At 44.6% G+C, this 25,749-nt stretch overlaps 1 protein-coding gene across 1 annotated transcript in view; it reads left to right on the top strand.

Moving 5' to 3' along the window:
* Positions 1-7,706: 7,706 nt before the first annotated feature.
* DUS1L (dihydrouridine synthase 1 like) overlaps positions 7,707-25,749 on the top strand; it is a 34,124-nt gene continuing 16,081 nt past the window's right edge. Inside the window, exons 1-7 of the mRNA XM_082272478.1 lie at positions 7,707-8,054; positions 9,895-10,003; positions 11,463-11,513; positions 11,607-11,719; positions 11,807-11,889; positions 15,031-15,134; positions 16,810-16,954. Of these exons, the coding sequence (XP_082128604.1) occupies positions 7,818-8,054; positions 9,895-10,003; positions 11,463-11,513; positions 11,607-11,719; positions 11,807-11,889; positions 15,031-15,134; positions 16,810-16,954 (842 nt within the window). The 5' untranslated portion in view covers positions 7,707-7,817. The remainder of the gene's footprint in view (positions 8,055-9,894; positions 10,004-11,462; positions 11,514-11,606; positions 11,720-11,806; positions 11,890-15,030; positions 15,135-16,809; positions 16,955-25,749) is intronic.

The raw sequence follows: 25,749 nt of genomic DNA, 5'->3' as shown, positions 1-25,749 counted from the left end.
AAACAACAGATCCTTGCTCCACTGACTACAGCGAAGTCAAAAACTAAGTTTAACCTAACAGAGGCAGGTTGTCTGGAATCTGCAGCAAGGATGGCTAAATCTGTGTAGCTACACTTAGGCCCCTTTCACACAGGCGATCCGATACGATCCGCCTGTCAGTTTTTCAGGCGGACCTGATCGGATGCTCTATGCATCCCTATGGAGCAGCGGATGTCTCCGGTGACACCCACTGCTATCCGATCTGATCCTGTCCGTGAAACCCTATTTCCATCCGTCTGGAGAATCGGATCGGATGAGAACAGACAGGTGGTCCTTTCTCATCCGATCTCCCCATAGAGGACAGCGGGGATCTGACAGCTCTCTGCACACAGAGAGGAGACGGAGCTGTCATCCACCTGCTCATCAGCGATCGGCGGATCGAGCCCCATGCTGAGCAGAACAGACTCTGTCAGGCGGTGCGCCCGTGTGAAAGGGGCCTTAGGAAACTGAGACCAGACTATATAAAGTAAATAAAAATGTATTAATAGTAAAACAAAAAACATCCAAATACCAGCAAACAGGAAACACAGCAAGCATAAAGATACAAGTGAACCATACCCGTACAACAAAATACCTAACAAGCAACCTAACAAAGGCCTAACTAGAAAACTACCTACATACAATATATAAAACATGGGGAACACAGGAAAGCAACAGAGCATTGCGCACAGGACTGCATAATACACAGTGCACTGGGCACAGGACTGCATAATACACAGTGCACTGGGCACAGGACTGCATAATACACAGAGCGCTGGGCACAGGACTGCATATTACACAGAGCACTGGGCACAGGACTGCATAATACACAGAGCGCTGGGCACAGGACTGCATATTACACAGAGCACTGGGCACAGGACTGCATAATACACAGTGCACTGGGCACAGGACTGCATAATACACAGTGCACTGGGCACAGGACTGCATAATACACAGAGCGCTGGGCACAGGACTGCATATTACACAGAGCACTGGGCACAGGACTGCATAATACACAGAGCACTGGGCACAGGACTGCAAAATACACAGAGTGCTGGGCACAGGACTAGATAATACACAGAGCCTGGGCACAGGACTACATAATACACAGACTGCTGGGCACAGGATTACATAATACACAGAGCGCTGGCCACAGGACTGCATAATACACAGAGCTCTGGGCACAGGACTAAATAATACACAGAGCACTGGGCACAGGACTACATAATACACAGTGCACTGGGCACAGGACTGCATAATACACAGAGCGCTGGGCACAGGACTGCATATTACACAGAGCACTGGGCACAGGACTGCATAATACACAGTGCACTGGGCACAGGACTGCATAATACACAGAGCGCTGGGCACAGGACTGCATATTACACAGAGCACTGGGCACAGGACTGCATAATACACAGAGCACTGGGCACAGGACTGCAAAATACACAGAGTGCTGGGCACAGGACTAGATAATACACAGAGCCTGGGCACAGGACTACATAATACACAGACTGCTGGGCACAGGATTACATAATACACAGAGCGCTGGCCACAGGACTGAATAATACACAGAGCTCTGGGCACAGGACTAAATAATACACAGAGCACTGGGCACAGGACTACATAATACACAGAGCACTGGGCACAGGACTGCATAATACACAGAGTGCTGGGCACAGGACTAGATAACACACAGAGCCTGGGCCCAGGACTGAATAATACACAGAGCGCTGGGCACAGGACTACATAATACACAGAGCGCTGGGCACAGGACTACATATTACACAGAGCACTGGGCACAGGAGTGCATAATACTCAGAGCACTGGGCACAGGACTGCATAATACACAGAGCGCTCGGCACAGGACTACATATAATACAGGAAGGTGTTATCCTCCAGCAGGGGGCATCTGCATCTGAGCCACCAGGCTGTTTCTCAGCCAGCATGGGATGCCCTGTCCACATTAATCCATCCCTGAATCCGGGGACAACACCGGAGACAGACAGTCTGGGGATGTCTGGTCACCCTACTGTATGAACTAAGCCTCACTGTAATGTATATAGGTTAAAACTAGAGCTAAAGGAGAAAGGCCTTTTCAATCAACTCTACTTTTCATTATGGCAGCTATTTTATATAATGACTAGTCTAGCCTAGGATGGATATGTAAAACAATCATTAATCAGATGACGTTAATGGTAACCAATTGCTGCAAGAATCTGTTCCGTAGCTCGGTACTAATATTAAAAAAGGAAAATGTGTCAGTATTTGACATTAATCCTCATAAAACACTTTCCTAAGCTGAATAATATGCATACGATTACTTAAAGATGACCTTTATCTTATGAAATACCATATTCATAAATCAGTTTAATGCAAGCTATCGTAATATGTCATATCATAACTGTCAGGGATGGCCTTTTGCAGAATTACCTCCATAGGAACAACTATCCTAATTTTCAACTGAATATCAGATTTTTTTCCCTGTCCTTCAGCGGGTTCAGTGAACCGATCGGTCAGGAAAAGGGGAATTCAAGTTCATTGCAGGGAGGAGATGGATTTGCTTTGGGCAAAAGAGTTTTGAAAATTAAAAATTGGAACTGAAAAGAAAAAAAGTTATGTAGGAGAAATGGCTTTAGTGCTGGGAGATATTTACAAGCTTATTTTATTTTTTAATTTGTGATGATGCGAAAAAACATAACACCTTTAACCACTTAAGCCCCGGAAGATTTTACCCCCTTCCTGACCAGGGCCTATTTTGCGATTCGGCGCTGCGTGACTTTAACAGACAATTGCGGGGTCGTGCGACGCTGTACCTAAACTAATTTGATGTCCTTCTTTTCCCACAAACAGAGCTTTCTTTTGGTGGTATTTGATCACCTGTGCGATTTTTTGATCATGCGCTATAAACAAAAAAAGATCGTAAATTTTGCAAAAATAACAATATTTTTCACATTTTTTATATGAAATTCCCCCCCAAAAAATGTAAAAATCTAAATTTTTTAACATTTTAGGCCAATTTGTTTTATGCTACATATGTTTGGTAAAAAAAATCGCAAAAAACGTATTTTGATTGGTTTGCGTAAAAGTTATTGCGTTTACTAACTAAGGGAAAGATTTTTGTCATTTTTTTTTTTTAACGCGTAATGGCGGCGATCTGCGATTTGTTTTGCGGGACTGCGACATTGGGGCGGACAGATCGGACCCTTGACTGACATTTTTGACACTTTTGGGGTTACCAGTGACATTACTACAGTAATCAGTGCTATACATATGCACTGTTACTGTAAAAATTACACTGGCAGTGAAGGAGTTAACTTTATTGGAGAGGGAGGGGTTAAGTGTGTCCCTAGGGGCATGTTAATAACTGTGATTGGCTGTGGCTACTAGTGTAAAAACAGAGATCAACGGTCCTACATAGCAGAACTGTATGATCTCCATTCTTACACAGGGGAGAATGACAGGCGGCTTTGTTTACATTAGCCGCCTGCCTTTCTTCCGGTGTAACGGAAGATCGCGAGTGCCCGGCGGACCCGATGTAACATGCGCGGGGGGGTCTGTGACCACGCGGGAGCGCGCCTCCGGCGGCGCGCGCGCGCTCCCTAGAGCCTCACAGGCTAGCGACGTAGCCCTACATCACTTTGCCTGTGAGGGGCTGACTGCCGACGTAAATAGTAGTGCGGCGGTCGGCAAAGCGGTTAACCACTTCTGGACCGGAAGGATTTGCCCCCTTAATGACCAGGCCATTTTTTTGTGATTCAGCACTGCGTTACTTTAACGGAAAATTGCGCGGTGGTGAAACGCTGTACCGAAATAAAATTGATATCCTTTTTTCCCACCAATAGAGCTTTCTTTGGTGGTTTTTGATCACCTGCGCAATTTTTTGCGATAATTTGAGCGACAATTCTGGAAAAAAAAAACAATGTTTTTCACTTTCTGCTATATAACATTCCCAAAAAAATAAATTAAAAAAATCTAATTTTTTTATCCTTTTAGGCCAATTTGTTTTCTGCTACATATTTTTGGTAAAAAAAGAAATCCCCAATAAGTGTATTTTGATTGGGTTGCACAAAAGTTATCGCGTCTACAAACTAGGGGAAAGATTTATGTCATTTTTATTTATTTATTTATTTTTTACTAGTAATGGCGGCGATCTGTGATTTTGCGGCGGACATTGCGGCAGACAGATCGAACCCCTAACTGCCATTTTTTACACTTTTGGGGGGACCAGTGACATTACTACAGTAATCATTGGCATCCACGCTCCCTAGTGGGGGCGGGAGCAAGGCGCCGCCGGCGGCGTGCGGGAGCCCCCAGCACCACACGCGTGACTGATGTAGGGCTACATCAGTTTGCGCATCGCATGTGAATCGCACAGGAATGCACAGCACTTTTCTGTGCGCTTTATAGTGTGAACTGGGGATTACACTAAGGTGACCAGATTTTTAAAATTAAATCCAGGGACATTTTGTTTTAATGGTAAATGGCACTGCACAATGGGTACAGGACTGTTTAATACACAGAGCACTGGGCACAGGACTGTTTAATACACAGACTGCTGGGCACAGGACTACATAATACATTTAGCCTCGGACACATGACTACATAATACACAAAGTGCTGGGCACAGGAATACATAATACAGAGAGCGCTGGGCACAGGACTGCATAATACAGAGAGTGCTGGGCACAGGACTACATAATACCCAGAGCACTGAGCACAGCACTACATAATACACACTGCACTGTGCACAGGACTACATAATACACAGAGCGCTGAGCAGAGCACTGCAAAATACACAGAGCGCTGGGCACAGGACTGCATAATACACAGAGCACTGGGCACAGGACTGCATAATACACAGAGCACTGGGCACAGGACTGCATAATACACAGAGTGCTGGGCACAGCACTGCATAATACACAGAGCACTGGGCCCAGGACCACATAATACACAGAGTGCTGGGCACAGGACTGCAAAATACACAAAGCACTGGGCACAGGACTACATAATATACAGAGACGTCAGCATCCGAGTCACCAGGCTGTTTCTCAGCCAGCATGGGATGCCCTGCCTACGTTATTTTCTGGCCCTGAATCATGGGACAAAACCGGGGACAGTGTCCTCAATCCGGGGACTGTCCCCGGAAACCGGGAATCTCTGGTCACCCTATCCTATCAGATTACCACTACCTGTCAGGTTATGAAGTGTTTGGAGCGTATAGCGCCGTGGAACGCATGTTGGAACGCATAGCGCATGCGCAGTAAGTATTTTTTGGTTGGAACGTCGCTTTCGTTTACATGATATGACAGGTAGCGGTAATCTGATAGAACACCGGCATCATCACTAAGCAAAACAGGAAGTGAAGCCTTTGGGCTTCACATCCTGTTTCCTACTGCGCATGCGCGAGCCGCGATGTGCTATCTGAATGGTCCTGCTGTCTTCTGGGACCTGTGTGTCTCCCAGAAGGCAGCAGGTGGGAAGGAGGAGGAGCCGGAAACCCACGTAGATCGCTGCACAACGCTTGCGGCGATCATAACCGCAAGTGGGAGCGGGTACCTGGTTTTGACAGGGATCCACTCCCCCCCCCCCCTGAAAGGTGTCAATTGTGGCAGTGGAGGGGGGGAGGATGCAAACAAGTGGAGCTTTCCCTTTTTGGGTGGAGCTCCGCTTTCAGAACATGCAAAGCATCCTCTGAATGGCGCCTGTAGTGAGTGGCCAACCTCCTGTGTTAAAGTGAAGTTCCGCACCCCATGAAAAAATTAAAAGTCAGCAGCTACAAATACTGTAGCTGCTGACTTTTAAATATTAGAACTTACCTGTCCAGGGTTCCCGCGATGTCGGCACCCAAAGCCGATTTTCGTATCGGCTCTCGGGTGCTGCCGCCGCCACCTCCGCTGCCGTTCAAGGTAAGGGAACCCGGTAGCGAAGGCTTTCCCTTACTGTGCATGTGCGAAGAGCGCTGCGCTTTGTAATTGGCCCGGCGGAGGAGGAAAAAGGAGGGGGCCGAACTTCCAAGGGACAACGCTGTCTCCCGGAAGTGGGGAAGGGGTACCTGTCAAAAACAGGTACCCATTTCCCCCTCCCTCCTAAAAAGATGCCAAATGTGGCAATGGAGGGGGGGGAAGCATATAAGCAGAAGTTCCACTTTTAGGTGGAACTCCGCTTTATTTAAGCAGAAGTGCAGCTATTTGATGCAGGACCCAGAAACAAATAATAGAGGGAAAATCTTCCAATGGGGACACTAGTTCTAGTGACCGTGGGGTGGGGGGTCCCCAATGAATTCCCTTAAAATTTAACTAAAGACAACATTTTTTTTTTATAGCTTTTGATAGAGTGTAGATAGAACCCCTGTCAGTTGTTATTGCTGTCTGTGCCCCCCTGTTAAGGAGACTCCCCCTCTCTATTTGTCCTGTTTTACTGTCATCAGTGAAAGTAAAATCCCATATTTTGGGGTGTCCCCAAAAAAGTAATAGAGGGGAAATTTTCCAATGGGGACACTAGTCTTGGTGACCTGGGGGTCCCCAAGGAATTCCCATAATTTACAGGGATTTGCTCTCACTTCCTGTTTGGCTATTAGACAGGAAGTGAAGGGAAATCTCCCCAATGGGACAAGGATGGCAAAAATTAACCTTACAGTGGTTATAACTAGGGATTGACCGATTATCGGCAACGCCGATATATCAGGGGCCGATATGCACTTTCGCCAAAATATCGGGATCGGCCCCGGAGGTTACCGATATTGCCGATATTTCGGGAAAGTGCTTGTACTGGAGTGATTCCTGCAGATAGAGGCATCACCCCGGTATCGGTGTCCATAGCCGACGGTCGGCTGTCTTGTAATGATAAACGATGTGGCTGAGAAGCCGCTCGGCTGTCATTACAAGGAGTGGGAGGGGACGTCCGTAGCCAACGGTCGGCTGTCTTGTAATGACAACCGATGCAGCTGAGAAGCCGCTCGGCTGTCATTACAAGGAGCGGGAGGGGGCGTTCCCCCCCTCCCACCGCCTTCTGCGGCTCGCCCCGGTCTCCCGTCCCACCGGGAGGCCCGGGCATCCTACCTCTGCCGCCCCCAAAGAGAAGACCCGGGTCTCCATGTAAAAAACCCGGAAGTGATGTCATGACATCACTTCCGGGTACTCGGCGCCAAATTTAAAAAACTGACAGCATTCAAAACAGCCAAACTTGGAGTTTTGAATGCTTTTCGGGTCCGAGGAGGGGTTTGGGGTCTTTTAGACCCCCAGATCCCGCCACAAGGAGTACCTTTAGAAAAATAAAAAAAAATTTACATGTTCGAAAATATCGGCAGATATCGGCCGATACCGATGACCAAAATATCGGTATCTGCATTAAAAAAACGATATCAGTCGATAACTAGTTATAACCCCCCCTTACGCTATCTAATCTAAAACAAAATGTTGCCTACATTATTACTTGTATATAATGTATTCATAAATTAAATATTTTTTATTGAGGGGTACAGGTCAGACCAATAAAGGGACAGAAGGATTTGTTTCTAAAACAAGGACAGTCCCTCCAAACCAGGGGCATCACTAAAGTGAGAGGACAGAACTTTCCTGTTGCCTTAGCACGGAACTGAACATCGCATTCTTGTTGCCGGGGGAACCTCTTTAAGCTTGCACTCGCGGGCTGAATGCACCAGTGATGGACGGACCCGGAAATAGGGACTCCGAAGGCCGGAAGTGCCTCAAGTCGTGGATTGCACGGTGCAGCAAGCTGGTTTTGGCCGGGTATGAGGGAGCGGGAGAGGAGCCGGGCCGCCGCCTTTCCCCGTCACCATGGCCAAACTGCAGGGCCTGGACTTCTGGCGGGAGAGCCTGCAGGGGGCGCGCTACGTGCTGGCCCCAATGGTGGACCAGAGTGAGCTGGCCTGGAGGATGCTGAGCCGCAGACACGGCGCCCAGCTCTGCTACACCCCCATGTTACACGCCCAGGTCTTCGTCCGGGACCCCAACTACCGCAAGGAGAACCTCTACTGCGACCTGTGCCCCGAGGACCGCCCCCTTATCGTTCAGGTCAGAGCCAGGAGCCCCTAGGGGGCGTGCCGTACCGCGTGGGCGGGGTAACGAGTGCATACCCACCCCCTGTGTGTGCTATGTATGGGGGGGTCTTATATCTACCTGACCTGAATACTATAATAGGGTGGGGGATGGGGTTTACTGTATATATATATATATATATATATATATAAAAAGTAGGGGGGGTTTACTGTATATATAAAGTAGGGTGGGAGGGGTTTACTGTATATAAAAAGTAGAGGGAGGGGTTTACAGTGTATATATAAAGTAGGGGGGGTTTACTGTATATATAGTAGGACGGGGAGGGGTTTACTGGATATATAAAGTAGGGCTGCAACTAACGATTAATTTGTCTGTTGACTAATCTATCGATTACTTTTACGATTAGTCGACTAATCTAACGATTATTTTTATTTTATTTTTTTTTGCTTAATTTAGTGTTTTTTTGATTAGCTAATTAATCCTGTAATTAATACAGACCCCTCAGTAAGCCCTCCCACCCAGTACAGACCATTACAAGCCGGTGTAGCGCCGCACATGTGACATGTCTAAGTAGCTGGGTGATCGGGGAGGATGGCGAATGTGTTGCGGCAGAAGCTGTGGCAGTACAGGGAGTACAGGGGTGCTGGAGACGGTCAGCACTCACCTCTCGTCTCCGAAGGAGCCCGGCGGGGGAATTTCACCCGGCCGGCAATGCTTCAAGCGGCGCGGCGGCCGGCCAGGGGGCGTGTGACGTCACGCGTTGACGCGTCAACACTTTTCACGCACGTCGACGATTTTTTGTAGTCGACTACGACGACGCGTCGTGGCAGCCCTAATATAAAGTAGGATGTGGGAGGGGTTTACTGTATATAAAAAGTAGGGGGAAGGGTTTACTGTGTATATAAATTAAGGGGGAGGGTTTTACAGTGTATATATATATATAAAGTAGGGGGGAGGGGTTTACAGTGTATATATTAAGTAGGGGGGAGGGGTTTACTGTATATAAAAAGTAGGGTCGGGGAGGGGTTTACTATATATTCTATATAAAGTAGGTTCGGGGAGGGGTTCCTTGTATATTCTATATAAGGTAGGGCTGGGAGGGGTTCCCTATTTAGTCTATATAAAGCAGGGTGGGGGAGGGGTTCCCTGTTTAGTCTATATAAAGTAGGGTGGGGGAGGGGTTTACTGTATATAAAAAGTAGGGGGAAGGGTTTACTGTGTATATAAATTAGGGGGGAGGGTTTTACAGTGTATATATATATATATATATATATATATATATATATATATATAAAGTAGGGGGGAGGGGTTTACAGTGTATATATTAAGTAGGAGGGAGGGGTTTACTGTATATAAAAAGTAGGGTCAGGGAGGGGTTTACTGTGTATATAAAGTAGGGTGGAGGAGGGGTTTACTATATATTCTATATAAAGTAGGTTCGGGGAGGGGTTCCTTGTATATTCTATATAAGGTAGGGCTGGGAGGGGTTCCCTATTTAGTCTATATAAAGCAGGGTGGGGGAGGGGTTCCCTGTTTAGTCTATATAAAGTAGGGTGGGGAGGGGTTTCCCTATACATTCTATATAAAGTAGGGTGGGATCCCCCCCCCCCCCATAATATAAGTTTACTCCCACTGATGCCAGGAAAATTTCCACTCCCACTGGCCAAAGTCCGGCCCTCCTAGAGTGTGAAGGACAATAAGCCGGCCCTTTGTTTGGAATGTTTGGAGACCCCCTGCGCTCTCCACCTTCCAGGTCAGGGAGATGGGATCTGCCATTCCCAGTAATGATACAGAACACATCTATCTGTTCCATCCTGTGATTGTCGCTGACCGGATCATTATTTTGTTCTTTCAGTTCTGTGCGAATGACCCGGAAGTGTTTGTCCAGGCGGCGCTCCTGGCTCAGGACTGTTGCGATGCAATTGATCTAAACCTCGGTTGCCCGCAGATGATTGCGAAGAGAGGTAACGTTATTTACTGATTGTCTACAAGATAAGTGGTCCCGGGGGCGCATTCACTGCGGGATCCCCTTTATAGGTGGCGGGGGAGGTGCCCCTCTCTCCATCCGCTTCCCGGTGGTTTCTGAGCTTACCAGAGCCGTCGGTAAACCCAGAAGTGATCCGGTGCGTCCGTTTGCTGGATAGGAAGTGAGGGCAAGACGGCTCTCACTCAGCTCTCTGCCCTTGGAGGACTGGGGCGATCTCTGACATCACTTCCTGTTCTCTGGCTTAACCACTTAAGCCCCAGAAGATTTGACCCCCTTCCTGACCAGGGCCTATTTTGCGATTCGGCACTGCGTGACTTTAACGGACAATTGCGCGGTCGTGCGACGCTGTACCTAAACAAATTTGACGTCCTTTTTTTCCCACAAACAGAGCTTTCTTTTGGTGGTATTTGATCACCTGTGCGATTCTTTTGATCATGCGCTATAAACAAAAAAAGAGCGACAATTTTGCAAAAATAACAATATTTTTCACATTTTTTATATGAAATTCCCCCCCAAAAAAATGTAAAAATCTAAATTTTTTAACATTTTCGGCCAATTTGTTTTATGCTACAAATGTTTGGTAAAAAAAATCGCAAAAAGCATATGTTGATTGGTTTGCGCAAAGTTATCGCGTTTACTAAGGGAAAGATTTTTGTCATTTTTGTTGTGGGTTTTTTTTTTTTTTTTTTTTTAAAGAGTAATGGCGGCGATCTGCAATTTTTTTTTTTTTTTTTTGCGGGACTGTGACATTGCGGCGGACAGATCGGACCCTTAAATGACATTTTTGACACTTTTGGGGTTACCAGTGATATTACTACAGTAATCAGTGCTATATATATGCAGTTACTGTAAAAATGACACTGCCAGGGAAGGGGTTAACTTTTGTGAGAGGGAGGGGTTAAGTGTGTCCCTAGGGGGCGTGCTTCTAACTGTGATTGACTGTGGCTTGATGTGTAAGAACAGAGATCAACGGTCCTACATAGCAGAACCGTATGATCACTATTCTTACACAGGGAGAATGACAAGCGGCTTTGTTTTACATTAGCCGCCTGCCTTTCTCCCGCTGTAACGGACGATCGCGAGTGCCCGGCGGACATCGGGTCCGCCGGGCACACGCGGGGGGGGGTCCATGAGCGAGCGGGAGCGCGCCTCTGGCAGCACGTGCTCGCTCCTTAGAGCCTTACAGGCTAGCGACGTAGACCTATGTCGCTTTGCCTGTGAGGGGCTGACCGCCGCAGTAAATAGTCGTGCGGCGGTCAGCAAGTGGTTAAAGTAACGCAGTGCCGAATCACAAAATGGGGCCTGGTCAGGACAGGGGCAAATCTTTCCGGTCTTAAAGTGGTTAATAGCTCTCCAGTGACTGACAGCTCAGCAGTCCCACTTTCTGCAAATACTTTATGTTCCTCCCAGTAAAATATGTACTTTCCATTGTTCAGGTCACTATGGAGCCTTTTTACAAGACGAATGGGTTCTTCTGGAGAAGATGAGTAAGTGTCCTCAGTGAAGTCCCCTTTATTTTTTATTTTTTTATATTCTAAATTCATTGTCGCACCCACTTATGTCTAATTTATGCTTCGCAGTTCAGCTGGCACACCAGAAATTATCGGTGCCCATCACTTGCAAGATCCGCGTTTTTCCAGAGATTGAAAAAACTGTGGCCTACGCCAAGTTACTGGAGAAAGCTGGGTGCCAGGTGGGTTTATCTTGTGTGGGTTGGTTGCAGCAAAGATGTTTCATGTGCTGTTTATAGTGACTTATAACAAGATCCTTGTGGTTACAGCTGCTGACGGTTCATGGTCGCACTAAGGAGCAGAAAGGTCCCCTAACGGGTGTTGCATCCTGGGAGCATATTAAAGCTGTGAGGTGAGCGTGTCATAAGAATGGAATAATTGAGGCTCAGGGCTGTTACAGAATATAAGAATACAGAATTTTTTGCTTTTACTGAATATCCCAGTCATTGTTGTCGGCGAGACCTGGGTTCTCCTTTATATAATGGGCCATACACACTATAAGATTTTCTGAAGACTTTTTCCTTCAGACTTACCAAAACCATATAATATGAGGTCAAACCTAAACACTTTCAATTTGTATGCAATCAGGCAGGCCCTTGCACTACATAGAAAAGGTAAATCTGAAGGAAATCTAACCACAAAAGTTGGATAGTGTGTATCCAGCTTTAGTGAAAATAATCTGTGCTGTGATATAAAGCAATATGTGTGAGGCTGCAGACACACGAAGGCAGTACAACCAGCCCTAGATTGTGAATAAACAAAATAAAGTGTAGCACCAACATAAGAAATACAATTCCTGTACAGCTGGGTTACAAACATTCGATTTACAAAGGACTCCTACTTACAAACGGAGAGAGAGAACAGGAAGTGAGGAGAAATCTCCCCCTAGGAAGGGAAATTCCCTCCTGTAAGAGTTCTCATGTGGAAAAGGTGTCTCCACTGAAGCTTTATCACCAATCCTTGTTTCCACAACAACCCAAAATTTTTAAAATCCAATTGTCGCAGGGGCAGAAAGTGAGGTGAAATCTTCTGACCAGGGGCACAGACAACAATACAAATGGTACATAGGTGATACCCCTTCCCTATGCTATCCAAAAAAAAACTTAAAAATTATTCTTTTGGCTTGGAGCTACACCTAACCACATCTGGACTGGAAGATTTTCCCCCTTAATGACCAAGCCGTATTTTGTGATTCGGCACTGCGTTACTTTAACGGACAATTGCACGGTCGTGCAATGCTGTACCCAAATAAAATCTATGTCCTTTTTTCCCAAAAATAGAGCTTTCTTTTGGTGGTATTTGATCACCTGTGCAATTTTTATTTTTTTGCACTATAAACAAAAAAAAGAGCAACAATTCTGGAAAAAAAAACAATATTTTTCACATTGTGCTATAGAACATTCTCAAAAAAAAAAATAAAAACTGTAAAAATCTAATTTTTTTTTTAACATTTTATGCCAATTTGTATTTTGCTGCATATTTTTGGTAAAAAAACTCTAAGTGCATTTTGATTGGTTTGCACAAAAGTTATCGCGTCTACTAACTACGGGCAAGATTTATGTCCTTTTTATTATTGCTGCAATCTGCCATTTTTAGCGGGACTGCGACATTGCGGCGGACAGATCGGACCCCTAACTGACATTTTTGACACTTTTTGGGGGACCAGTGACATTACTACAGTAATCAGTGCTACAAATATGCACTGTTACTGTAATAAGGACACTGGCAGGGAAGGGGTTAACCCTGTGGGTGATCAAGGGGTTAAATGTAAGCCTAGGGAAGTGATTCTAACTGTGTGGGGGAGGGGCTTGTGAAATGATCACAGAGACCTGGGATCCTTTATGGAAGGATCAGAGGAGCTCTGTTATCATTCCAGAGAGAAGAGCGATCACGGGTGTCAGGTGGCAATCGGAGTCCCTGCTGCCAAATGGGGGTGGGAGCACGCCGCCTGCGGCGCACGCTCGCCCCCCTAGCTGCAGGCGCGCAACCGACGTAGCCCTACCTCAGTTTGTGCAGGAGGGCCGCCCTGCCGCAGTATATATGCGGTGGGCGGTCCGAAAGCGGTTAAAAAATGTACCTGTTCTTACAAACAAATTCAACTTAGGAACAAACCTACAGTCCCTATCTTGTTTGTAATCCGGGGACCGTCTGTATAATGATATATAGTGGAAAAAAAAGTCCAAATTCGGCCAGTCTTGTGATTCAAGGATTTATGCCATATTGTAAGGCCAGGCTGGTAACACCACTCTTTCCTTGTTGAGCTTGACTTTCCTGGGTCACCGCCTTATCAGGCAGAGAATGAGTAGTGGGATGATTGCTGGATTATTGTGAGGCTGAGGTGTTGGAGCCGGTTCACACTACCACGACTCAAAGTCACCCCGACTTTGAAGACGCCCGTGCAGCACGACTTCACAGCGGCTTGCAAACGACTTCTCATAATAGAAGTCAACGTGAGTCACTCCGACTTCTCCCAGAAGTAGTGCAGGAACCTTTTTCTAAGTCGGAGCAACTTGAGTCGCTCTGATTAGAACGGTTCCATTGCACAGCAAGCATGGAGCGCTACTTGTCAGGCGACCAAGTCGCCTGACAAGTCGGAGTAGTGTGAACCGCCTCTTAGAGGGAGCTAAACCCAGGACAAAGGTGTCACTGCACAGAATTGCAAATCCATTGACGGGCACATCTATTCACTAAAACATATTTCAGTTGTGTATGATTTACCTGGCCATCCATTTTTAAAACTGAAGTTGAACCCTCTTATATTTTTCTCTTCCCTGACTCCCCCCCACCCTCATTGCAATAACACATGAAGAATACTATTTTTAAATAAAACCTTTTCAGTTTCATTATATACCTTATTTTAGATCCAGTGATGTCATCACTGGGTCTCTGTGCAAAGCAGGCAGACCTTGGCTGGTGGGAGGGGCCAGCAGGGTTCTGTACATACTGGAGCTTCATGATAACATCCCAGCACCCTGTCTCTGTACTCCTCGGAAGAACCCTCTGCTCTGGTGCTAGTAGTAGTGGGCTGGCTTTTAGGACGAGTTATGGAAATATGAAAGTGTCTTCATGGGTGGGTGTTGGTCTGAAGGATTGGGCATTTCTAGGCTGGCTGCATTTAGATGGAGACCACCCAAAGCAACACCTACATATGAGGCTGGGCTTTCGTCATTGAAAGAACTGAAATCTGTTGATTGGAAGGGGTGGGCCAGGTTGAGAAGGAAAGTTTTATAGATGATTCTGAATGCTCTTAAACCAATAAATGAGGTTGTCTCTGTCTGACTTGCTGAAAATTGTAATGCACACTATGATAAAATCACTTTGTGCAGGGAAATCATTTGCAAGACTTAAATAAAAACTGGAGTTCAGAATTTAGCTTCTGCACAGGATTGATATACTTTTTAGTGCATAATGGTGAATGCTTCTTCCTTTTCTTCTTTTTTTGTTTTTTTCCTTGCAGTGCATTATAAACAATTTCCGTTTCCTTTTGATATAGGAATGCTGTCAGTATTCCTGTTTTTGCCAATGGGAATATACAATACCTTAGTGATGTGGATCGATGTATTCAGGAGACAGGAGTCCACGGGGTGATGAGTGCAGGTTTGTATCACCAGAATAATTAATACTCTTGATTCTCTCCTAGAGGGTTACAACATTTTACTGTTTTCCTTAAAGTAGAACTATAGGCAAAACCTTTTTTTTTTTTTTCTTCATTTTTGAGTAAGCGAGGGTATAACCAGTCAGATTAATTTTTTCTCCATCTGTGTCCCATTGGGGAGATTTCCCTTCACTTCCTGTCTCCTAGGCAAACAGGAAGCGAGGGGAAACCCCTGCAAATGAAGGGAATTCCTTGGGGACCCCCAGATCACCAGAACTAATGTCCCTTTTGGAACATTTCCTCTCTATTGGTTTTTCGAGGACAACTTAAAATTTTAGAATTTTATTTTACTTTCACTTTCAATGGTAATGGTAAACAGGACAAATGGAGAGGGTGAATCTCCCAAACGGGGGCATAAACAGCAATAAAACCTGACCTACCACAGGGTGCCAGGCAGCCAGCCACTCGCATACAGGGTGCCAGGCAGCCAGCCACTCGCATACAGGGTGCCAGGCAGCCAGCCACTCACATACAGGATGCCAGGCAGCCAGCCACTCGCATACAGGGTGCCAGGCAGCCAGCCACTCGCATACAGGGTGCCAGGCAGCCAGCCACTCGCAGACAGGGTGCCAGGCAGCCAGCCACTCGCAGACAGGGTGCCAGGCAGCCAGCCACTCGCAGACAGGGTGCCAGGCAGCCAGCCACTCGCAGACAGGGTGCCAGGCAGCCAGCCACTCGCAGACAGGGTGCCAGGCAGCCAGCCACTCGCAGACAGGGTGCCAGGCAGCCAGCCACCCGCCTGTCCGTTCTCATCCGATCCCCTGGACGGATGGAAAATAGGGTTTCCATCCGTCCAGATTTGACGGACCGGATCGGATGTCAGCGGACATGTCTCCACTGACATCCGATGCCCCATAGAGATGCATGGGGCATCCGTTCAGATCCGCCTGAAAAACTGACAGGCGAATCTGAATGGTCCGCCTGTGTGAAAGGGGCCTAAAGCTTTTGTTACCCCAACACTTTATATTTCTGATGTGTCTGATGTACTATGTACTTGTATGAGGAAGTATCCTGTTCTCTTTATATTGCTTCCTTTATGAGAAATCCCTGGTGATTCTACCAGTCCTCTAATAAGGGGAGCACACTGTGGTCAAATCTATAGCTATGCTGGGAACTCAGTGTACAATGTCTCCAATGATCAGACTTGTCCTGATACATCCCTGCTGCACAGCCATTTACTGGCAAGCTCAGTGTGCTGCTGCTTCTCCCCCCCCCCCCCCCCCCAGCCGTTGTGCAGCTGGAAACAGAGGGGATGTGATCATTTAATCATATATTTAAAAAAATGTATTTATAATTTTTTTTTGATCTATACAAAAATGTTTTGCCTCTCATATCTATTTAAACTGAATGGGTTGTTTTGCAAGGGGATTGTTTGCAATCACTTTAATATGACGTTCAAGATATAGCATAGTGCAGGGATCCTCAAACTAAGGGCCTCCACCTATTTCGGAACTACACATCCCATGAGGCATTATAAAACTCTGACATTCACAGGTATGACTAGGCATGATGGGAATTGTAGGTCCTGAACAACTGGAGGGCCAGAGTTTGAAGACCCCTGGCATAGTGGTACAGTACCCCACTATCTTATCACAAAAATATCTGTTTGGGTTTCAGAGGGGAACCTCCACAATCCGGCCTTGTTTGAAGGGAAGAATCCTGTGATATGGGAGATGGCAGAGGAGTACTTGAATCTTGTCCAGCAATACCCGTGCCCTTTGTCTTTTGTTCGGGCCCACCTCTTCAAGTTGTGGCACCACACGTGAGTATTGGCCTTTTGTGTGCTTCTTCCATCCCAAAACTTTTGTTTCTGCTTAGTTTGGTTTCCGCCATGTTCAGTTATTTGCTTCTTACACTTCTTGGGTACTCCAGAGGCACAATAGCCCTGTCATAATTCCTGGTTTAGCTTGACTGCTATCCTAAATGTAAAGGTTGGTGTCACACTCTCCCGATTGATGCTGCTTTCTATAGAGTACATATTTGGGAAGTTAAACTATAGAGACTAGTATATTCATAATGGGCCTTGTGGGAGAGGCTGTGACACAAACTAATAAAGGAAAATGTAACATCGGTGTCTCTTGGAGTGCAAGAATCCGACATACAATTCCTCTCATCCACCCAACCTAATCAGCATTTGGGATGGTGTGTGTGTGTGTGTATGTATATATGTATATATATATATATATATATATATATATATATATATATATATACATATATACATATATAATTAGAGCTGCACAATTCTGGCTAAAATGAGAATCACAATTTTTATGCTTAGATTAAAGATCACAATTCACGGCGTAACGTCACCTTTTACATTATACAATAAAATTGGGCTAACTTAGGGTTTTGCTTTTTTTTAATAATTCGTTAAAGTGTATTTTTTCCCCCCCAAAACTGTGTTTGAAAGACGTCTGTGCAAATACAGTGTGACATAAAAGATTGCAACGATTGATATTTTATTCTCTAGGGTCTCTGCTTAAAAAACAAAAACAAAAAATATATATATATATATATATATATATATATATATATATATACATACACAGTACAGACCAAAAGTTTGGACACACCTTCTCATTCAAAGAGTTTTTCTTTATTTTCATGACTATGAAAATTGTAGAGTCACACTTCAAGAGGTAATCGCCTGAAATGGTCTTGAAGGAGTTCCCAGAGATGCTTAGCACTTGTTGGCCCTTTTGCCTTCACTCTGCGGTCCAGCTCACCCCAAACCATCTGGATTGGGTTCAGGTCTGGTGACTGTGGAGGCCAGGTCATCTGGCGCAGCCCCCCCATCACTCTCCTTCTTGGTCAAATAGCCCTTACACAGCCTGGAGGTGTGTTTGGGGTCATTGTCCTGTTGAAAAATAAATGATTGTCCAACTAAACGCAAACCGGATGGATTAGCATGCCGCTGCAAGATGCTGTGGTAGCCATGCTGGTTCAGTATGCCTTCAATTTTGAATAAATCCCCAAAAGTGTCACCAGCAAAGCACCCCCACACCATCACACCTCCTCCTCCATGCTTCACGGTGGGAACCAGGCATGTAGAGTCCATCCGTTCACCTTTTCTGAGTCGCACAAAGACACGGTGGTTGGAACCAAAGATCTCAAATTTGGACTCCTCAGACCAAAGCACAGATTTCCACTGGTCTAATGTCCATTCCTTGTGTTCTTTAGCCCAAACAAGTCTCTTCTGCTTGTTGCCTTTCTTTAGCAGTGGTTTCCTAGCAGATATTCTACCATGAAGCCCTGATTCACACAGTCTCCTCCTAACAGTTGTTCTAGAGATTTGTCTGCTGCTAGAACTCCGTGTGCCATTGACCTGGTCTCTAATCTGAGCTGCTGTTAACCTGCGATTTCTGAGGCTGGTGACTCGGATGAACTTATCCTCCGCAGCAGAAGTGACCCTTGGTCTTCCTTTCCTGGGGCAGTCCGCATGTGAGCCAGTTTCTTTGTAGCGCTTGATGGTTTTTGTGACTGCACTTGGGGACACTTTCAAAGTTTTCCCAATTTTTCGGACTGACTGACCTTCATTTCTTAAAATAATGATGGCCACTCGTTTTCCTGTACTTAGCTGCTTTTTTCTTGCCAAAATACAAATTCTAACAGTCTATTCAGTAGGACGATCAGCTGTGTATCCACCTGACTTCTGCACAACACAACTGATGGTCCCAACCCCATTTATAAGGCAAGAAATCACACTTATTAAACCTGACAGGGCACACCTGTGAAGGGAAACCATTTCAGGTGACTACCTCTTGAAGTGTGACTCTACAATTGTCATAGTCATGAAAATAAATAAAGAAAACTCTTTGAATGAGAAGGTGTGTCCAAACTTTTGGTCTGTACTGTGTATATATGTATATATATATAACATTATATATATATATATATATATATATATATATATATATATATATATATATATATATATATATATATATATATATATATATATATATTATTATTATAAAGGGAATCTACTAAAAATAAAGGGGTTGCCGTCATCTACTTGTTTGTTTGTTTGTTTGTTTTTGTTAAGGTGCAATCTCCAGGTTTATTAACATCACCTTTTGCTTACCCTTTTCATTCTCTTTTTGAGGGGGTAGCGTAGTAAGGAATGCTTAGAACCACTGGTGTTTTTTTTTTTTTTTTTTTGCCTATTTGGAGAGATTTCCATTCTCTTCCTGGAATTGAGGGAAAATTTCCAAAATGGGGTCTCGGAAATAAAAACCTAACAAATTGTAACCTTTTCCATTATATTTAAGACCCCTTTCACACTTTCACAAAGTCGCACGATTTTGACGCAACTTTTTGCCGCGAGTTTGACTGGGCTTATAATACTTTTCCTCAAACGCATCAAAATCATGACAAAAGTAGTGCAGGGACTACTTTGAAGTCAGTGCGACTTCAAGTCGCCCAGATATGAATGGGGCTCATTGGAAATAATGGAGAATGACTTGTCATGTGATTTTGCAGTCCCAAATCCCATGACAAGTCGCACAAGTGTGAAAGGGGCCTTAAACCAAAATAAAACGTCTGGAGGTGACAGAAGCATGGAAGTGATTTTCTGTTTTGTATCCAGAGAAATACTGCAGAGATAAGCAACCCAGGTCTCCTTTAGACCCCTTTCACACTAGTGCGACTTGTCCCGCGATTTTGGATCTCAAAATCGCATGACAAGTCGTTTTCTATTATTTTCAATGAGCCCCATTCATATCAGTGCGTTTTGAAGTCGCACCGACTTCAAAGTAGTTCCTGCACTACTTTGCCACGATTTGATTGCGTTTTGAGCCATAGCCATTGCCATTGCTTTCAAAATCGCGGCACAGTCGCGTCAACATCGCGCCGTAAAATCGCGTCGCATAAGTGTGAAAGGGGCCTTACTGTTGTAAAACGACAAGTCTCAAATCCTTCCAGCACATGGCTGGGATGTGCCAAGCTGGGGCTTGCAGTTGCATCAGCTGGGAGAAAACGCATCATCTAAAATTGTTCTTTTGACCTAAAGTATTGTTTGGTTTTTGGCCAAAAGCATTTCATGCAGGGATTGTTTCCACCACCTGTTGGTAAACATAGTTAATCTATTTATGCCGAGTTCACAAATATATACTGCACCATATACAAGCACATCTCATAAAATTAGGATATCATCAAAAAGGTTACTTATTTTAAGTAATTCAATTCAAAAAGTGAATCTTGTATATTTACATTACATTTATATTTCAAGCATTTTATTCTTTCATTTTGATGATTACGGCTTACAGCTAGTAGAAACCCAAGATTCGGTATCTCAAAAAATTTGAATATTACAGAAGACCAAAAAAAGGATTTTTAATACAGAAATGTTGGCTTAGTGAAAAGTCTGTCCATGTACAGTATAGAATGCACTCAATACTTGGTCGGGGCTCCTTTTGCATGAATTACTGGAGGTGATCAGCCTGTGGCACTGCTGAGGTGTTATGGAAGCCCAGGTTGCTTTGATAGCGGCCTTCAGCTCATCTGCATTGTTGGGTCTGGTGTCTCTAATCTTCCTCTTGCCAATACCCCACAGATTCTCTATGGGGTTTAGGTCAGGTGAGTTTGCTGGCCAATCAAGCACAGTGATACCATTATCATGTGACCAGATATTGGTACTTTTGGCAGTGTGGGCGGTGCCAAGTCCTTGTGAAAAAATCTATATACACATGCTATGGTGAATATCTGAATGAAAGTGTAAAATGTCTACAGCTGCTGTGCACATCACTTGTAAACATAAAAATAAATCGATACAGCACTTGCAACCATGTACATACCATTTATTTATATATATGTGTGTGTGTGTATGTGACCTAATATATATAAAATATATATAAAACCTAATAAATCAAAAAGTGTCCAATAAAAATCAGTATTCAAAAAACGCCTCCATATAAAGTGCTCTTCTTCTCCAATCTTAGAAGTGCTGAAGTGTTCCAAATAAACGTCACTCTGTGATGTGACACACACCCCTCCATGTACCTACTTTCCAGGGATAATTGACTCCCAGTTTTTCAGTCTGGGGGTCAAACAGGCTTCGCTTTGATATAGGGAATGGCAGGTCACAAGGATCCAATATAGATCTCACCAATGTGGCTCTCAGACATTCTGGGTGCTCCCCAAACTCAGAATAAGAAAGGGAGCCAATAACAAAGTACTGTAAGGCTGATGTTTTATTGCGCAGTAAAAATCTATAGGTACAAAACCGGGGATAAAAAATGGGGCAGGGAAAGTTCCGGGAACACCGCAACAAGAAGTGATTGCCTTACACTGGAGCCAAATAGAGATTAACCGGTTGCCGACTGCGCACAGTATATTTACTGCGGCAGTCGGCCCCGGCCAGGCAGAGTGACGTAGGTCTACGTCGCTCGCCTGGCACTCCTTCTAGAGCCAATAGCGGGCGGGCGCGTGCCCGCTGAGGCGCGCGCCCGCCTCGGCTCGTTCACGGAGGAGTGCGGGAGTGTGACTGGCGGACCCGATGTCCGCCGGTCACACTACGATCGCCGGTACAGCGGGAGAAAGACAGAGCGGCTTATGTAAACAAGCCGCCTGTCAGTTCTCCCTGTGTAAAAGTGAAGATCAGACAGTTCTACTATGTAGAAGTGTTGATCTTTGTTTTTACACTAGTAGACCTGTCCCTGCACAGTTAGAAGCATGCCCCTAGGACACATTTAACCCCTCCCTGTCCAATACTGTTAACCCCTTCCCTGCCAGTGTCATTTTTGCAGTAACAGTGCATATATATAGCACTGATTACTGCAGTAATGTCACTGGTACCCCCAAAAGTGTCAAAAATGTCAGTCAAGGGTCCGATCTGTCCGCCGCAATGTCGCAGTACCGCAAAAAAAATCGCAGATCGCCGCCATTACTCGTTAAAAAAAAAAAACACCAAAAATGACAAAAATCTTTCCCTTTGTTAGTAAACGCGATAACTTTTGCGCAAACCAATCAAAATACGCTTTTTGCGATTTTTTTTTTTTTTTTTTTTTTTTTTTTTTTTTTTTTTTTTTTTTACCAAACATAGGTAGCGTAAAACAAATTGGCCGAAAATTTTAAATTTTGATTTTTACATTTTTTTTGGGGGGAATTTCATATAAAAAAAAAGTGAAAAATATTGTTGTTTTTGCAAAAATTACGCTCTTTTTTTGTTTATAGCGCGCGATCAAAAAATCGCACAGGTGATCAAATACCACCAAAAGAAAGCTCTGTTTGTGGGAAAAAAAGGACGTGAAATTCGTTTAGGTACAGTGTCGCACGACCGCGCAATTGCCTGTTAAAGTCACGCAGTAAAAAAGCGCAAAAAACCCCTGGTCTTTTAGCAGGAAAATCCTCCGGTGGTAAAGTGGTTAATGGGCCCGCATCCCAAAATCAATACATTCAACAGGAGGAACCCTCTGGGTGGGACTTTTAAGGGCAGTGAGTAGACAAATTATGAATTTCAAAAGAGTATAAAAGTATAGGAAAAGAGAAAAAAAAAAAGAAAAATTTGCTCAAAAAATATATAAAGTTTATTGCATAATACATGTAAAAAAATTAATCACATGAATCCGGAGAAAACCTCTGGATCGGTTAAAATAGAATGATGCGGTTGCACAATGTCATACACAACGCCTGACAAAAAGGAGCATATTGTGGAAAACATAGATAGCTAAGACCCAACGCGTTTCAAAAATAGTGAGGTCAAATTCTTCCATGGCTATGTACAGATGTCTAGAAAAATGATGAAACAATGTCATTATATGAGAATAATCATAAATATATATCATAACAAGTTAGCATAATAGACATAGTTAACATAGAGAAAATGAATATAACTTCTTACATTTGCAACAAGAAGTGACGTCGTTCGGAATCGGAAATTGCGTTAACGTGTTTCGCCCTCCCACAGGGTGTCATCAAGGACCTCAGGAGCACTTTAGCACTTTTAAGAAGATTGGAGCACAAAAGCACTTTATTTGGAGACATTTTTTGTATATTGATTTGGGGGGTGTCATTAACCTAACCCCAATCTGGGGGAGTCATTAACTTAACATTGACACCCCCAGCAATTCGCAGATCTCAGTGTGAACCACTGTTAGTTTCAGGTAATTTGAGTTCATGTGACCCACCTGGTTCTCATCCCTGAGTGACACCCAGGCCAGGCCCGGCCCCAGCGTGATGAGGTCACACACAAGCGTTCCAAGCTATGAGCTGACACTCTAATTGTATATTATTTTAGATATCAAGTGGCATAAAAAATGGAACTACCACTATTTTATTCTCTAGGGCAGTGATGGTGAACCTTTGCACCCCAGATGTTTTGGAACAACATTTCCCATGATGCTCAACTACACTGCAGAGTGCCTGAGCATCATGGGAAATGTAGCTCCAAAATATCTGGGGTGCCAAGGTTTTCCATCACTGCTCTAGGGCAGTGGTCCTCAACTCTGTTCCTCAGGGCACACTAACAGGCCAGGTTTGCAAGATAACTGAAATACATCACAGGTGATATAATTTGCTGCTCAGTGATTGCAGTATTCTAGTCTGCATCTCCTTAAGGTAATCCTTAAAATCTGACCTGTTAGTGGGTCTTGAGGACAGGAGTTGAGGACCACTGCTCTAGGGTGTCTGCTTTCAGAAAATATAAATTGTTTTGGGGGTTTATGTAACCTTCAGGCCTAAAATTATTTTTTTTGAACGTGTAAAAAAAATGGCTCTGGCAGCGAAAGGGTTAAAGCATTGCCCATGGACAATTTTGGGTACCGAAGTTTGTGGCCATTTCAGGTTTGATCTGTTTGCAATCTATTTTACGACCTCATCTTTTATAATTGCGTATTTATTATATTGCATTTTTATGCATGGAATTAAACTTGACTGTAGTTTCTACTGAAAATATGTTCTTGATAAACCATTGCGTTAATGGATCACAAAAATGTGATTGCAACTACCATCATTTTATTCTCCAGGGTCTCTGCTTTCAGAAAATATATACTATTTGGGGGGGGTTTAACGATTTCTTGACTCCTCACCTCACGCCTTAATTATCCTCTCACATTACTATCTGACATTTCAACGTGGATGTCACACCAGAAGAACCCCCCCCCCCCCATCACCACCACCACCTTCAGAAGTCACCCACCCTCCCTTACATCAAAATACACCCCCTTACCTAGTGCTGCTGGTAGGAAAAAGCTGGGGTTGGGAAGCAGAGAGTGCAGGGTCTGGAGAAGGACCAGAGGGGGGCTAACGTCTGCTGAATGCTCAGTCCAGTGGAGGTAGAGACAATGGGGTTCTGTGGCTGCACAGAGAGGCTCAAGATCTGTCGGAGTTCTGTCCTCTCTGTTGCCAACTACTGAGACGGGGAAGGGGGGCAGAAATGAGCCTCTCCTTGGCTGCATGGAGAAGCACAGGATCTGGCGGAGGAGTTCTGTCCTCCTCTCTGATGCTGACTGCTGAGACAAAGTGGGGGGCAGAAATGAGGGGGTTGCTGCAGGAGAGATGTGAGGGCCACGTGAATTGGCCTGGAGGGCCTTGTTTGACATGTGCTGTAACATAACAAAATGCGGAAAAAGTGAATCACCGTGAATACTTTCCGGAAGCACTGCGCGTGCGTGTGTGTGGGTGTATAGATAGTTTTGGGTGGGTGGTACGTGGAAAAGTTGAAGGCCCATGGAAAACGGTGTGTGTGTGTGTGTGTGTGTGTGTATGTATGTATGTATGTATATATATTTATGTGTGTATATATAGATAGATAGATGTGTGTGTGTGTGTGTATATATATATGTATATATATATATACAGTGGGTACGGAAAGTATTCAGACCCCCCTTAAATTTTTCACTCTTTGTTATATTGTAGCCATTTGCTAAAATCATTTAAGTTCATTCTTCTTCCTCATGAATGTACACATAGCACCCCATACTGACAGAAAAACACAGAATTGTGGACATTGTTGCAGATTTATTAAAAAAGAAAAACTGAAATATCACATGGTCCTAAGTATTCAGACCCTTTGCTGTGACACTCATATATTTAACTCAGGTGCTTTCCATTTCTTCTGATCATCCTTGAGATGGTTCTACACCTTCATTTGAGTCCAGCTGTGTTTGATTATACTGATTGGACTTGATTAGGAAAGCCGCACACCTGTCTATATAAGACCTTCCAGATCACAATGCATGTCAGAGCAAATGAGAATCATGAGGTCAAAGGAAATGCCTGAAGAGCTCAGAGACAGAATTGTGGCAAGGCACAGATCTGGCCAAGGTTACAAAAAGATTTCTGCTGCACTTAAGGTTCCTAAGAGCACAGTGGCCTCCATAATCCACAAATGGAAGACATTTGGGACGACCAGAACCCTTCCTAGAGCTGGCCGTCCGGCCAAACTGAGCTATCGGGGGAGAAGAGCCTTGGTGAGAGAGGTAAAGAAGAACCCAAAGATCACTGTGGCTGAGCTCCAGAGATGCAGTCAGGAGATGGGAGAAAGTTGTAGAAAGTCAACCATCACTGCAGCCCTCCACCAGTCGGGGCTTTATGGCAGAGTGGCCCGACGGAAGC

The sequence above is a fragment of the Pelophylax lessonae genome (genome assembly GCF_965119305.1).
Source record: "Pelophylax lessonae genome assembly, chromosome: 11".
Classification (NCBI taxonomy): domain Eukaryota; kingdom Metazoa; phylum Chordata; class Amphibia; order Anura; family Ranidae; genus Pelophylax; species Pelophylax lessonae.
Note: the sequence above shows the minus strand (reverse complement) of the source record. Positions and strands in the feature narration are given on the sequence as shown.